Source organism: Oncorhynchus nerka, linkage group LG1 (genome assembly GCF_034236695.1).
Source record: "Oncorhynchus nerka isolate Pitt River linkage group LG1, Oner_Uvic_2.0, whole genome shotgun sequence".
Classification (NCBI taxonomy): domain Eukaryota; kingdom Metazoa; phylum Chordata; class Actinopteri; order Salmoniformes; family Salmonidae; genus Oncorhynchus; species Oncorhynchus nerka.
The window spans coordinates 19892084-19906802 of record NC_088396.1 but is presented as its reverse complement, the minus strand read 5'-3'; the positions used below and the strand labels follow the sequence as shown (position 1 = coordinate 19906802).

The following is a 14719-nucleotide window of genomic DNA, read 5'->3' as shown; positions in this document are numbered from 1 at the left end:
ACAGAGAAAGAAAATAGAGAAATAATAGAAAAGTAATAACCCATAATAATAAAAGTAATAATAAATACACAATGAGTAATGACAACTTATATACACAGGGTACCAGTACCTAGTCAATGTGCAGGGGTACGAGGTAATTGAGGTAGATATGTACAGTACATATAACTATGAATAGAGTGACTAGGCAACAGGATAGATAATTAACAGTAACAGCAGAGTATGTGATTCCTTACAGAAATTCCACATGTTTTGCAAATGTGAAATCATGTGAAACTGTGTGATTTTGGAATACTTCATGTGATATTTCAAAGCATGAGATTTCACAGAAGATACCCAGCAAACAAAAATCTGTTATGATACACACAGTGTTTTCAACTTAAAGATTTGACTACATCGTGCATGTTTTTTAATGCAGTAATTATTATTCAACATGTCCTTAGCTGGGATTTGAACTCACAACTCCATGGTTCACTGCAGTCAAATCATCCTGCTACGCCCACAATGTCTGTGTCAATGACTAATTTCACCTGTATTCCTACACATCTCAGCTTTATTAAAAATACACTCAAGAATAACAAGTATATTTATCGTGGTGATTCAGGTGTAACATTAAAGCAGAATAATATGCCCCAACAACATTAGACAGAAAAACACTCAAATTGCTGAAATAAGTCAATGTAATCAATGATGAGAGATTAGTCAGAATAAAGTTTTCACTATATATTTTACCTCTTGGTGCTGTCATTCGGAAATATAATGTTAACGTCACTGCTGTTCGGATGATACACAGCTGTACATTTCGATGAAAAAGGGTGAAGCCCCAAAATTGCCCGTGTTTCAGACATAAGGAAGTGGATGGTGGCAAATGTTTTACTTTTAAATTTGGACAAAACAGACATACTCGTTCTAGGTCCGAAGAAACAAAGAGATCTTCTGTTGGATCTGACAATTAATCTCGCCGGTTGTATATTCGTCTCAAATAAAACTGTGAAGGGCCTCAGCTTTACTCTGGACCCTGATCTCTCTTTTGACGAAAATATCAAGAATATTTCAAGGACAGCTTTCCCCATCTTTGTAACATTGCAAAACTCTGAAACTTTTTGTCTAAAAATGATGCAGAAAATCCATGATTTTGTCACTTCTAAATTAGACATCTGAAATGCTCTACTTTCCGGCTACCCGGATAACGCACACCCACTTCTGTTTAGCAGTTAGTGCTAAAATCACAATCCCAGTGGGTCAGAAGTTTACATACACTCAATCAGTATTTGCTAGCATTGCCTTTAAATTGCATAACTTGGGTCCAACGTTTTGGGTAGCCTTCCACAAGCTTCCCACAATAAGTTGGGTGAATTGAACTGAGTCAGGTTTGTAGGCCTCCTTGCTCGCACACCCCTTTTCAGTTCTGCTCACAAATTTTCTATAGGATTAAGGTCAGCGCTTTGTGATGGTCACTCCAATACCTTGACATTGTTGTCCTTAAGTCATTTTGCCACAATTTTGGAAGTATGCTTGGGGTCATTGTACATTTGGAAGACCCATTTGCAACCAAGTTTTAACTTCCTGACTGATTGAGATGTTGCTTCATTATATCCACATAATTTCCCACCTCATGATTCCATCTATTTTGTGAAGTTCACCAGTCCCTCCTGCAGCAAAGCACCCCCACAACATGATGTTGCCACCCCCGTGCTTCATGGTTGGGATGGAGTTCTTCAGCTTGCAAGCCTCCCCCTTTTTCCTCCAAACATAACGATGGTCATTATGGCCAAACAGTTCTATTTTTCTTTCATCAGACCAGAGGACATTTCTCCAAAAAGTACGATTTTTGTCCCCATGTGCAGTTGCAAACCGTAGTCTGGCTTTTTTTATGGCGGTTTTGGAGCAGTGGCTTCTTTCTTGCGATAAAGGACTTGTTTTACTGTGGATATAGACACTTTTGAACCTGTTTCCTCCAGCATCTTCACACGGGCCTTTGCTGTTGTTCTGGGATTGATTTGCACTTTTCGCACCAAAGTACGTTCATCTCTAGGAGACAGAACGCGTCTCCTTCCTAAGCCATATGACGGCTGTGTGGTCCCATGGTGTTTATACTTGCGTACTATTGTTTGTACAGATGAGCGTGGTACCTTCAGGCGTTTGAAAATTGCTCCCAAGGATGAACCAGACTTGTGGAGGTCTACAATGTTTTTCCTGAGGTCTTGGCTGATTTCTTTTGATTTTCCCATGATGTCAAGCAAAAAGGCACTGAGTTTGAAGGTAGGCCTTGAAATACATCTACAGGTACACCTCCAACTGACTCAAATGATGTCAAGAAGCTTCTAAAGCCATGAAATAATTTTCTGGAATTTTCCAAGCTGTTTAAAGGCACAGTCAACTTAGTGTATGCAAACTTCTGACCCACTGGTATTGTGATACAGTGTAAGTGAAGTAATCTGTCTGTGAACAATTGTTGGAAAAATTACTTGTGTCATGCACAAAGTAGTTGTCCTAACTGACTTGCCAAAACTATAGTTGGTTAACAAGAAATTTGTGGAGTGGTTGAAAAACGAGTTTTAATCACTCCAACCTAAGTGTATGTAAACTTCCTACTTCAACTGTACATTATCCATGTCGTTGTTCAGCCACGACTCAGAGAAACATATGACAGTTCTTCAGGTCCCGTTGATAGGATAGTCTCGAACCGAGCTCCTCCAGATTGTTCTCCAGTGATTGTACATTGGCCAGTAGAGTGGAGGGTTGTCTGTTGTGAGCAGTGTATCCTATGTTGCCGACTCACTGAAGTAGAACATTATGTACAAAAAAAGTTAAGATCAGTGCAAAAAAATATACAAAATAGCAGGAACCCGTAAAACGGCAGCTATCCATTGCAGCGTCATTCTATATACAAGCCTCAGGGGCGGACTGGGACCAGAAATTGGCTCTGGCATTTTTATTACACCGGACAATTTATTTCCTTGAGGCCCCACAATGGCCCATATTTTTCTCAAGTCCCCCACACCAGCCAATGTTATTTGTTCAGTCCCACATTATTAGCCAGATAATTATCATTTTGCTAAAAAATACAAGTAAGACAGGCCCACTAGGCTAGAAATGGACCAGCCCATCTAGCATTTGCCCGAAATGCCAGATGGCAGTCTGCCCCTGGTCAGCCTGGAGATGACAGGGAGTTACTATAGCACAGCTGTCTAGTATTCATGGCTTGGGCTCTGGACACAAGGCCAGATTGTGACATAATTTCCTTAGGCAAGCTCTCAGAAATCATTTGACATGAAATGGAAATAGGATCAAATCAAACCGTGATACAAAACATAAGAAACCACAAAGGAGAGTTTTTGTCAAATGAGAGCCTAATTTAACAGAAGAATAGCTTGGCACACACAAAATACTTTAATAGGCAGACCGAACAGGTTTTTTCTCCTACATTATCATCATTGAAATCCCGAATTCTGTTTGAGAAACAGTTTATTGCAGGTTTTTCCAAGGACAGCGTATACTAGGCGTTAGCCAAGAAAGTGAAAGTCGGTAAGGCTTAGTGAAAGTGAAAGTGTGCCAAATTATTTGAGAGCTGCCCTAGAAGCATATGAGCGTACAGAAAAATATTGAACACATTCAGAACCATGGTAAAACTGTGTTTCTTTTGGCTTTTTCTTTCATTATACACTATCATAAACGCAGGTAAGAGGAACTTTTTATTCTCTGTCATATGTCATTTAGTATTGATTCTAGGAGCTTTTCAGACATTGTAAAAAAATATTCACTGATCTTGTTTTCACCTTCACTCACATTCAGGATCTCATTCTCTGTTGGCATTCGCAACTTGTATCTCAGGAGAAGCACCTTTCCCTGAGTGTAGCGTTGTGTTGATGCAGGATGACATTCAAGTTGGCTACTTTGACTCCAACACGGAGCAGTTTATTCACAAGGGACCTTACGCCCCAGACGAAACAGAGGTTGACGTAGCCCAAGATGCAGCTAATGTGTTTGGACACATGTTCCTCAGCATGAAAAGGCGACTGTTAGACCTGAGGTATCGCTTTAATTCCACAGGGAATATAGACGTTCAGCAGAGAATGGCTGGCTGTGAGATGTTGGATACTGGTGAACCAGGCCTTATTCTGTCCACAGATGCTTTCAATGCAATTTTAGCTGATTTAATATATTACAACATGACACATTATTCATACAATTCCGGAAACCTACTGTCGCCATGGAGTGAGGTGCATCAAACATATGCAAAATGGCGTTATCAGACCATTTACCTACCCATTTGCATAAAAACATTGAAGAAATTTCTGGAGAGATTGAAGAACTTTGTGATGCGTAAAGTGCGTCCCAGAGTCAGGCTCACACAGAAAGCCATGTCTGGAGGAGCCCGTGTGAGCTGTCTGGCGTTTGGTTTTTACCCCCGCCACATCAATCTGACCCTGCTGAGAGACGGCCAGCCAATAGTAGAACAGGACATAACTGGGGGCCAGTTGCTGCCCAATGGAGACGGGACCTACCAGCTGAGAAAGAGTCTGGAGGTCAACACAGAGGAGCTGAGAGAGAGACACAACTACACCTGCACCACCTCCCACCTCAGTCTGGACAACAAGCTGGATGTCAGCTGGATACCTGAGTCTGGGATCGACAGAGTGGGTCTTTATGTCAAGTCAGGTCCACTGGGCATGGTGGCCATAATTATTCTACTCAGTATTTTTGTTTGTGTAAGGAGGAGAAACGCGGCTGGCTCCCAGACATTGTCACAGCTCTCCAATGCTAATGATGCCCAAGTGGCTGAGCAAATGAGCCTATCTTCACATTCTGAGACGTGATATATTTGCTGCTGCCACTCATGCAAAGACTTCAAAGTGAAAAGCCAATACAATGAAGGCTGATCTAAATTATACAGTATATAGCCTAATAAAGACAATTATTTTTATGATGCAGTGGTGTATAAGCAATCCTAAAATGTGTACTGACAGTACTATGACGTATGTATTGATTTGATATGTAAAAAAGTGTTTTGTACTGCATTAAAGATCCATAAAAAATCATCATGACACAAAAAGATCATTGGAGTTTGGTTAAGTACAAATGAGGAGCAGGAAATCTTACCCTAGAACAAAAACAGAATATCAGAAATACTGTTTATCCTACTTATCCCACCGTATTTCACATCAGATACCATAGGATATGAATATTCGGTCAGATTCTTGATGTACTGTATTTAAATTAGAGGGGCAGCAGACATCAGCCAGCTCCAGGGGCTGCAACTCTACTTCACACCACATGGTGTCGCTCCAAATTAAAATTAGCCCTCTACCAGAAACTCAATTAGGTTGCCGGATTTATGTGTAATTCCAGTTCCCAGTCCATTCTGACATAGACTACACAAAGATATTGAAAGGGGATATCGCACAGAGACAGTAGTCTATTTTATGAATAGATTTCATGCTATGATAGACGACAAGATTCAACTTTTTTTTAAACTTATGAATGAGACTATTAACAATTCTTGAATAAGATCGGCATTGTCCACATTTCAGATAATACATAGTTAAATCAATGGTTAATTAGTTTAATTAGTTAACAATGTTTTACCACATTCTGTTCAAAAACTGCCCAGTGATAGAAGACGGAAATATCAGGGTCAGGGATATAAATAAAACGTAAAAGTATTACACGTACTGTGTGCCCGGTAAGCATTACATCTCTGACCGCTTAGAGACACACACAAGTTGTTTACAAACACATAGCTACCGGGGATGACGCCAGCCAGTGGAGCATCATCCTAGGAATAGAAAACGGTCAATGATAGGCCTTTACCGTAAAATCACGCACAGTGCGTTTTCTCAGTTAAATTCAAGGTGCTTTATTGACATGGGAAACATATGTTAACATTGCCAAAGCAAGTGAAGTAGATAATATACAAAAGTGAAATAAACAATAAAAATGAACAAACATTACACTCAACCATTTCTCTCTCCCTCCTCTCTCTCTCTCCCGCCTCCTCCGAGTCACCGCCCCGGCTGTGGGACGGGAAGACTTTAAAACCAGTCTTGAGACGCTGGACACTATCAGAGGGACAGCGCAGACTAGTAGCAGACTAGTAGCGGACAGAGCGCGCAGAGTGCAAACACGTTGTTATTGGAGATACCCGCGGAGTTTACTTCGTCCCGAACAAGTTCATTATACTGGATACTTTTGAGATTCACAAGACACGAAAAATGAAGTCTCCAAAGTTGAAGTCTCAAGGCAAATGTAAGTTAGACCATCTCATTTGTTGTTCTGTCGACTTCCACTGGACAATGCACTGAACAACTGACCAGGCATGGCGTTATTGGACCTTTCAGAAAGGGAGCCATGAAGTTGTGAAACCGTGCAAGTGTGGTTCTTATTCAACAGCTGTTACAATGTAACATTGTTTCAATTTAACAGGTGTGTTGCACATATTTCAATGACACAAAAACAGACTGTCGATAGGTTGCATGGGATAGGCTAAATTAATAGAGAGCTATTTATTTTATTAAGTGAAATGAAGTAAAGAAAAATATATTTTGATTGAGAATGATTGTGGGATAGGCATACCAGTCCAGCCAGTATAGTAACACATGCTTATTCCCTCCGTTATTTCAGCTAAATTCCTTGAGGAGGATGATATGTCTGACGTGTTGTGTGAGTTCGACGCGGTGATCGAGGATTTCACTTCCCCGATGGAGAAGAGACATTTCCAGTACGACGAGCACCTGAAGACGGTGAAGAGACGGAGCAGTGCCAGCGTCAGTGACAGTGGCATCAGCGACTCGGAAAGTAAGTGAACCTTGCACGCACAGACACACATGAACACACACACAGTTGTCCTAATACCCGAAAGACAGTGTAGCAATTGTGCTGGAATGCCTGCAACAGGATTTGAACCAAGGACCTCGCAGCTACAACAGAGGCTACAATTACATAGCCTACAGGGCGGCAACAGTAGCAGTACACACATTCTCAAGTAGTGACAGTACCAGTATCAGTAGCCTAGATATGTTACTGTTTGCACTTTGAGGCTCACAATTCCTTTTACTCCCTATAGTGCCTGACATAATTGCCATTCGTGCTAGATTATACATTGTCATGTGTCCCACAAGTGCTCTTCCCGGTCTGCTGAAAACCTATAGCAGGCGGACACACACACACACACACACACACACACACACACACACACACACACACACACACACACACACACTCCCTACAGCCACACACTCCTTGATAAGCATCAATGTTTGACTTGGAACTGGAAACCTTCAATTTCTCAGACAGACCATGCCTCGGTGGATGCCTCTGTCTCTGGAAATGCTTTCTCTAACCCTAACCATCCTCACTCAGTGCATCTGAATGAGTGGTCTCTCTCTCCCTCTTTCTCTCTCACTCTCTCTCACTCTGTCGCTCTCTCTCTCTCACTCTCTCTCTCTCTCTCGCTCTCTCTCACTCTGTCGCTCTCTCTCTCTCACGCTCTCTCGCTCGCTCTCTCGCTCTCTCGCTCTCTCTCTCTCTCGCTCTCTCGCTCTCTCTTCCCAGATCAGAGTATCTGCCAGCCTCTCCTCATGTTCAGAATGCCTTCTCACTAACCTACATCACAGACTGACAGTTCTGCTATTGTTGCCCACTCTGGGGTGCAGCTCTCTTTCAGCCATGCATCCATCCATCAGTCCTTACACACAATAGCTCTCCCCTGCATGAGACAGGTCACTCGTCAATGGACTACAATGGAGAGGACAGGACCCACACAGGAATCCTGGACCTAACGTTTTCACACTCGTCTGTAGATAACATGTTCTGGTAACCCTTCACATTAGGTTCCTCTGAAAACCTGTGTACAGTAGTTATGCTATAGTTATTCTGTAATTACTCAAGTAAAAACGTTAAATGGACCTATTATTACGTAGTCTTTTAGTTGTTACTAAAACAGGTCAATGAAATAGTAACTCCCTCTGTGAATGCCAGGCCCCGGTCTTAAACACGCAAAACTGGACACTACCCTTCCTAACTCGTCCTGAGGACGTGAAGTGTGTTGCACACTCTACAGAGCACCATGAAGTTATCCTTTCACCTCACATGTGGTTGGGAAATGAAATCAATGTTCACTTGGGGAGCGGGAGCATATTTCTGTCTATGTGTAACTGTGTGAGGTTATCACATTTGGGTTAGGGCCCGAGGCACACACACACACACACACACACACACACACACACACACACACACAAACGCCCCGTATGGTAATGCACAGCTTGACGTCTGGGAGACTTCATAGCTGCTTATGACAATGAAATCTAAGCGCGTACAGGCTATCACAGAGACATGGCTGGCTTGGAATATGGGGGCTTGTGTGCCAAATATGCAGCAGTAGCTCAATCTAAATCCAAGATCTCTGGACCTAGATCAAGGTTTTGTTTGTGTGTGTGTGTGTGTGTGTGTGTGTGTGTGTGTGTGTGTGTGTGTGCGCGTACTTGAATGTGGTGCTGAGAGGTGGAGGTCAGGGGTTATTCTAGGTATGTGCTGTACATCAGAGCCACTCTGTCAGGGTCCAGTGGAACTCTTGAGTGAGAGAGAGAGAGAGAGAGAGAGGAGACAGGAGAGAGAGAGAGAAAGATATTTTGAGGTTTGCAGGTTAAGCTGCTTATGCTATTAGTAGTTAGCCTCATACTCCTAGTCAGACCTGTCAAGAGTGTTAATACAAGGATTAAGTAGCAGACCAGCAGACCTCAATCTAAGCAGGAGTTGAGAAAGGGGTTCCATTACCTTTGAATTGGAGACAGCACAGGGAAGTGGATTCATTTCTGTTGAAAATGACCACAGTAAACAACTCGTTTTTGGGACGTCCATCCATCTCCAGTACCCACCCTGACTTTATAATATACTTTATAGTCGGACAAAACTCAGCTGTGTAGAATTGAAATTAATTCCACGGTACTGCCCATTTCTATACTGTACGGAGGAGAAACAACCGTTCTCTTACTCTCTCCTTCTCCCAACACCATTCCTTTCCTGGAAAAAAACAAACAGTGATACAGATCTGTCGTGTTCTGTGGCCGGCTGAAATATCTACTGGCGGAATCAAAGTGTTCATTATGTCACTTATGCAATCACACAGCCAACGCTTTGACCACATAGAGCCTGACTTACCCAGTTTTACCACTGTGGGGGAATGCAGGAGTGAGGGTGGTAACGTGTGTGTGTGTGTGTGTGTGTGTGTGTACTAGACGTGACAGAGTTAAATCAAACACACACTATTTATCACACAGGAGAAATATGTCCCTCTCTGAGTTAGGGTTAGGGCTACATCTCAATAGTTATAGAGAGAGCCAGAGAAAGAGAGAGAGAGAGAGACCAGCTGTTAAACAGTGGTATTTTGTTTTGTCCCTGTTTGAGGGGCCCTCATTGACTTCCCACCACCCTCTACTCATGTCCCCGCTCTGACCCTTTCACGCTAACCAGATGACTTCTGTCAACTTATGAGTTAGGGAGCCCAGTCTGCTTGTGTGTGTGTGTGTGTGTGTGTGTGTGTGTGTGTGTGTGTGTGTGTGTGTGTGTGTGTGTGTGTGTGTGTGTGTGTGTGTGTGCGCGCAAGTGTGCAAAACATATGGATGTGGCAATAGGCCCTACAGATGCTTCGGGCATACAGAAAGGTGATCAGTCTTTTAATCTCTCCCTTTCTCTCTCGCTCTCTCCCCCTCTCTCTTCCTCCCTTTCTCTCTCTCAGGCGCTGGGTCGCTCAACAGGAACAGCTTCAGTTTCAGTGATGAGAGACTGAACTCTCCCAATGTCTTTTCTCCCTCTCCCACCTCCCCCCCACCTCTCACATCACCCAGAGGTGAGCCTCGACACACACACGTATGCACGCACACACACTCGCACACACAAAAATGCAAGCGTGCACACACACAACCGTCAGCATTCTCACCTTTACACACACACGTCATTCTGCCTCAACTTTTCTATACTGTATGCAAAGTCTTGTCCCAGTTTGACAACAGGAGACATTTGCCAAAATGCAGCTCAGTATCACTCCTGTTTAGACAGAAGGATAGATGCAGGATTAAACATGATGTGTGTTTTAGGAGAATGTTACAATAGGCAGGCTTATTGCCTTAGGCTTAGAGCACTTCAGCTATCCTCAGCTATTCCAATACGTCACCTATTAACTAATTAGCGTTCAAGTGACTCACTCTTCTTGTTTAGTATTGTAGTAGGTATGTATATATTTGTAGTAGATAATGCCATGTAATGTTCGATTCACATAACACATGATGCATGTTCATTTGAGGTTATGCAATTGCAGGTGGATAATACAGTTCTACTCTGTTCTATTCTATCATCTGACCCTCTCTCGATGTTGTTTACAGCCAAACTGGGAGACACTAAAGAACTGGAGGACTTCATTGCTGACCTTGACAAGACGTTAGCAAGTAAGCGCTAATAGCTTACACCATTCACAGTACACTGTCAAAAGTAACTCATTAAAGACATTAGGTAATGGCAACTCAAACATCTCCAATGGTCAGTAGAACTCAAATCATAAAAGTAGTACGAACTCAGATATCAAAAAGATTTGTTATCACTTCATGTTTTTGAGAACTGTTAACAAATATTAGGGGATTGAGAAAATATAACTGCATTTATTTATGTTCCGCTGATCTAGTTATTCCATTTCTAGAAGTTATTGTGATTTAACGTTTTAAAGTCAATATAACATTTATTCAAAACTGTAAGTTGTTCTTACTTGATTCTATTATGTTTTACGTCTTTACTTCAAATAATAAAGTAATAGTCAGACACGTTGATATTTGCGTAAAAAACACGATTTATCTGTTTTGTGCTGATATAGAATGACTACGTTTTTGCAAGTTATGAATACTTCATAGTGCCCCACGGCTTTGTTTTTAGAGGATTTATGATACTTGTACACAATGCTGTAGGCACGTTCGAAGAAAAAAATATATATTTCTAGTATATATTTCTAGTATATATTAAGCAGTTTTTTTGTGCTACGAGATGCAATTGATCATGATGAACAGATATCAAAGCCGTCGGACAAATTGAGGTTCGATAATGAGACAAGCCATTCCCACCATTAACGAGGTCATGTGCGCCGGTCTTAATGACAGAGGCGAATGCATCACCCTGTAATGCTCACAGCTCTATATCCAGTTACTGCTCTGAGTACTTGTGCTCCACAATGCTCGCTAAGGTGGGTTAAAATGACAAATCGTCAGATACATAAAGCAATGTTAAACATTAAGACACGGTCACTGAAAATGTCTAATCAGAACTACTTACGACTTAACCTTGAAAATGATTGGAATGAAGGTTAATCATTGAAGTAAAAGAGACCCTACATTTGAATGTTGACTACAACAAATACTCATGTTCAAGTAACTTCAAGCGTTCTAGTTCAGAATACATAACATCATTTAATGCCAACAAGCTCATAAAACACAAAACAGTGAAGTATTTACAACTTAAAAAGATAACAATATGGGCGGTGATGATGTGACTTTATTACGTTAAGTATTGAACACTGAAACACTTTGAGTTGGTTTTAGGCAACGGGTTTCCACAAAACAAAAATGTTAGAACAAAAAAAATATATATATATATATATTTTTTTTTTACAATTTACTCAGTCAAGGGTGTGTGTTCTCTATGCTAACTATGTTAGATATGCTAACCACCACATGATTGTCACGCCTTGCTGTTTTTCCGAAACAATAAGCTCTTAGCTGTCAGCTCTAAACAGGGTTGGGGTATGGGGATGTATGAGGATGTATGGATAGACCATGTAAAGCCTTGAGGGAAAGGGAAGATATCCCTTTCAGCTGTCACTCATGTCATTATGTCTTGACACACACACACTCTCACACACACACACACACACACTCATACACATACACACACACACACACACACACACACACACACACACACACACACACACACACACACACACACCACACACACATACACACTCACACACACATACACACTCACACACACATACACACTCACACACATACTCACACACACACACACACTCACACACATACACACACACACACACACACGCAGCAGCCTATGTACGAATGTAACCAGAGAGAGAGCCTAGTTTATGTGGCGGGTACAGACCAACATAGCTCAGTTTATTTGTTTTGGACCAATCCTTTACTACAGTAGTCCAGGGTGTTGGAACTTGCATCAGGGCGGTTACATTGGAATGTGCCAGCGTAAAACCTGGGGTGGAATATCAACTGTAAATGTCAGCTTCGGAATTGGAATTACCAATGGAAGAGTTTCCGATGCTTTTCTTAACAGAGAAGGCCAGGCAGTTAGAGTACTGAATGTTCCTCATTCAAACCAATGGGACGGTTAGTCATTCAGTCACACCACGCGATGGGACAGCAAGTCACGTAAAGTAAAGGGACAGTCAGTTATTTGTCATTCAGGTTAAGTAGAGCCTGTCATTTTTATTAGGGTCTACAGTGTTAATGATGGCTGCCAAGTAAAACTGCCCCACACCTCCAAACTAAGAATAGTGTTGGACTGCCAAGGAGCCAGAGAGGCTATTGCTAAGCACTGTGTGTGTGTGTGAATTTGTCTATGCGTCTGTCCTGAGGTACGAAGAGGAGTCTACAGTCCATTACTAATCAAACGTCTGTCTGTCTCTCCTTAGGCATGTGACACGGAGCCGAAGAGAAGTGGCAGAGACCCTTTTTTGGAGAGTAGCCATCGCGAGGAAGGGACACCCTGTCCAGCACCCCAGAACACGCACACACACACACACCAGGAGTGCTGTGAACATAGCACAGGGACAGTCACAGTGACCGTCAGACTTGCTGAGCAACTTCATCTCAAGTCTGTGTCCCAATATTATAAGACGGCGTCATCTCCTTGTCTCCTTTCCTTCTTGTCGTCTCATTTCCCTCATGATCTGAGCTGATTGGACTGGATAGTTTTTTCTAGGTTTGCACGGTAACAATGGGCTAATCTAAAATGGAGCCTCATGTTCTATTGCACTATATGGCATAGAGTGATATTTCGTACGCAGCCCCAGTTTATAAACTATTAGCAGTCATGGAAGAGAGGAGACTAGGGGAGGAGATGAAGAAGGAGACAAGGAAAGGAATCTTTGTAAAAGTATTGGGACACTGTTAGACAGACAAACACCATCTCACATACACGGGACAGGCTGTGCGTCCTTTATACATAACTTGAGCTGGAAGAGTATTTAAGAAATGTCTTTTTACAATATAAGTATATTTGTAATTGTATAGAGCTGGTCATTGTAAATGTATCAATACTACTTTTTTTGTGAAATATATTTTTGTATCTATGTGTAAATACTAATTGTTTCAAATTCTATTGCCTTGGTATTAAAAAGTGTATGATAAGTTTAAGGTTTGGCACATGTTGACTGAAGTTGAGATGTTTGATATTTCTAACGAATGCAAACTCAAATCTGGATTAGCTCTGAAAAACTGGAATGCGACAAAATGTATTGAATGCAGCTAATATCAATTGCCTACCAGAGAATATTAAAATTAAATATTGTTTTAAAATATCTCTTTTCGTTTTTACCCCCTGCTTGCTTTATTGGTCTCCCTTTTAACAGGGCTATATTGGGGGGAGTTTGAGTGACAGCTGGTTACTGGCCACCGCCTTGGCACTGAAGGACTGTGTCCCTCTGTGTCCCTGTCTCTATGACTTCTATGAGTGGTAGTCAGTGACCTGCTGTTGGTGTCTGTGCAGCTCTGTACACAGCTCTGTGGGGCGTAGACAGACATACTGAAATAGACATTCCAATTCCCAGGGCGCTTGTGATCATTACTCAACCCTTCAGCAAAGCCAGTGGTTATGCAACTATGGCTATTTATAGACTGAAGTTGGTGAATGGCAGGTGGGGTTAGGAGGTGTCTATAAGGGATGTCCTGTTGGTCAGGGTCACAGGTCGTTGAGAAAAGACAGACTTCCCCCCAGCGACTCCACAGTAACATTACAGCTAGCGATGATGAGGAGTTCACCTCTTTCTACTGGGATCTTTTGGCTAATTTTGTTTTCATATCAAATGACTCACGAAAGACCAGAGTTAAAAAGTTTGGAGACTCTCCTCTGACTGCCATCCCTATCTGCATGTGACTGAAGCAGCCAGATATCTGCCAGTCTGTGTTGCTGCAACCATGGGAGCAGGAAGCTGGCAGAGACCCACCCTCCATTTTGTTTCTTTAGTACAGTTGGCACAGGGCAAAGCAGAGCCCACTACAGCCCAGCCGCAGTCCACCTGTTGGCATTGTCCTGTGCCAGGGAGAAACTGGGTCCCGGTAGACATGTTGACACAACACATGATCCCTCGGGGCCCGATGGTCTCTTGGCTTCTAAAACAACGCACCCTGCCGGCAGCGCCGGGCGCCTTTTTGGCTAGCATGTTGGAAATGGCGCTGCATGGGTTTGGCAGTTGGCAGTGGACCCGGCCTCTAGATGCCAGCCGCATCCAGGGGCACTGGGCTGGAAGTGTGGGAAAGACGAGGGACATGGATCAGGTAAGGGGGCAGTGGGGTAGATGGCAGGGTGTGGACGTTGGGCAAGCAGGGGTATTAGTTGGGTAGAAGTCTTGGAGGGTTATTCAATGGTTGGATGGTGGTGAAATAGGTAGGAGGAGGAGATGGCAATATTTGGACTCTTACAGTTCTCTACA

The 14719-nt window shown here is 42.5% G+C and overlaps 2 protein-coding genes across 2 annotated transcripts; both read left to right on the top strand.

Moving 5' to 3' along the window:
* Positions 1 to 3542: 3542 nt before the first annotated feature.
* Positions 3543 to 4907, top strand: LOC115111633 (major histocompatibility complex class I-related gene protein-like). The gene is made up of 2 exons (XM_029637943.2): positions 3543 to 3678; positions 3793 to 4907. Exons 1-2 carry the CDS (start codon positions 3621 to 3623, stop codon positions 4815 to 4817), a joined length of 1083 nt encoding a protein of 360 aa, XP_029493803.2. The 5' UTR covers positions 3543 to 3620; the 3' UTR covers positions 4818 to 4907.
* A 1201-nt stretch (positions 4908 to 6108) lies between these two features.
* rgcc (regulator of cell cycle) lies at positions 6109 to 13061 on the top strand. The gene is made up of 5 exons (XM_029638068.2): positions 6109 to 6246; positions 6622 to 6795; positions 9734 to 9844; positions 10377 to 10439; positions 12701 to 13061. Exons 1-5 carry the CDS (start codon positions 6213 to 6215, stop codon positions 12706 to 12708), a joined length of 390 nt encoding a protein of 129 aa, XP_029493928.1. The 5' UTR covers positions 6109 to 6212; the 3' UTR covers positions 12709 to 13061.
* The last annotated feature ends 1658 nt before the right edge of the window (positions 13062 to 14719 follow it).

Coding starts and splice junctions, on each gene's coding strand:
- LOC115111633 (XM_029637943.2), top strand. CDS start 3,621: ATGGTAAAACTGTGTTTCTTTTGGCTTTTTCTTTCATTATACACTATC. Junction 3,679..3,792: donor ATACACTATCATAAACGCAG/GTAAGAGGAACT, acceptor ACTCACATTCAG/GATCTCATTCTCTGTTGGCA.
- rgcc (XM_029638068.2), top strand. CDS start 6,213: ATGAAGTCTCCAAAGTTGAAGTCTCAAGGCAAAT. Junction 6,796..9,733: donor TGGCATCAGCGACTCGGAAA/GTAAGTGAACCT, acceptor TCTCTCTCTCAG/GCGCTGGGTCGCTCAACAGG. Junction 9,845..10,376: donor ACCTCTCACATCACCCAGAG/GTGAGCCTCGAC, acceptor TGTTGTTTACAG/CCAAACTGGGAGACACTAAA.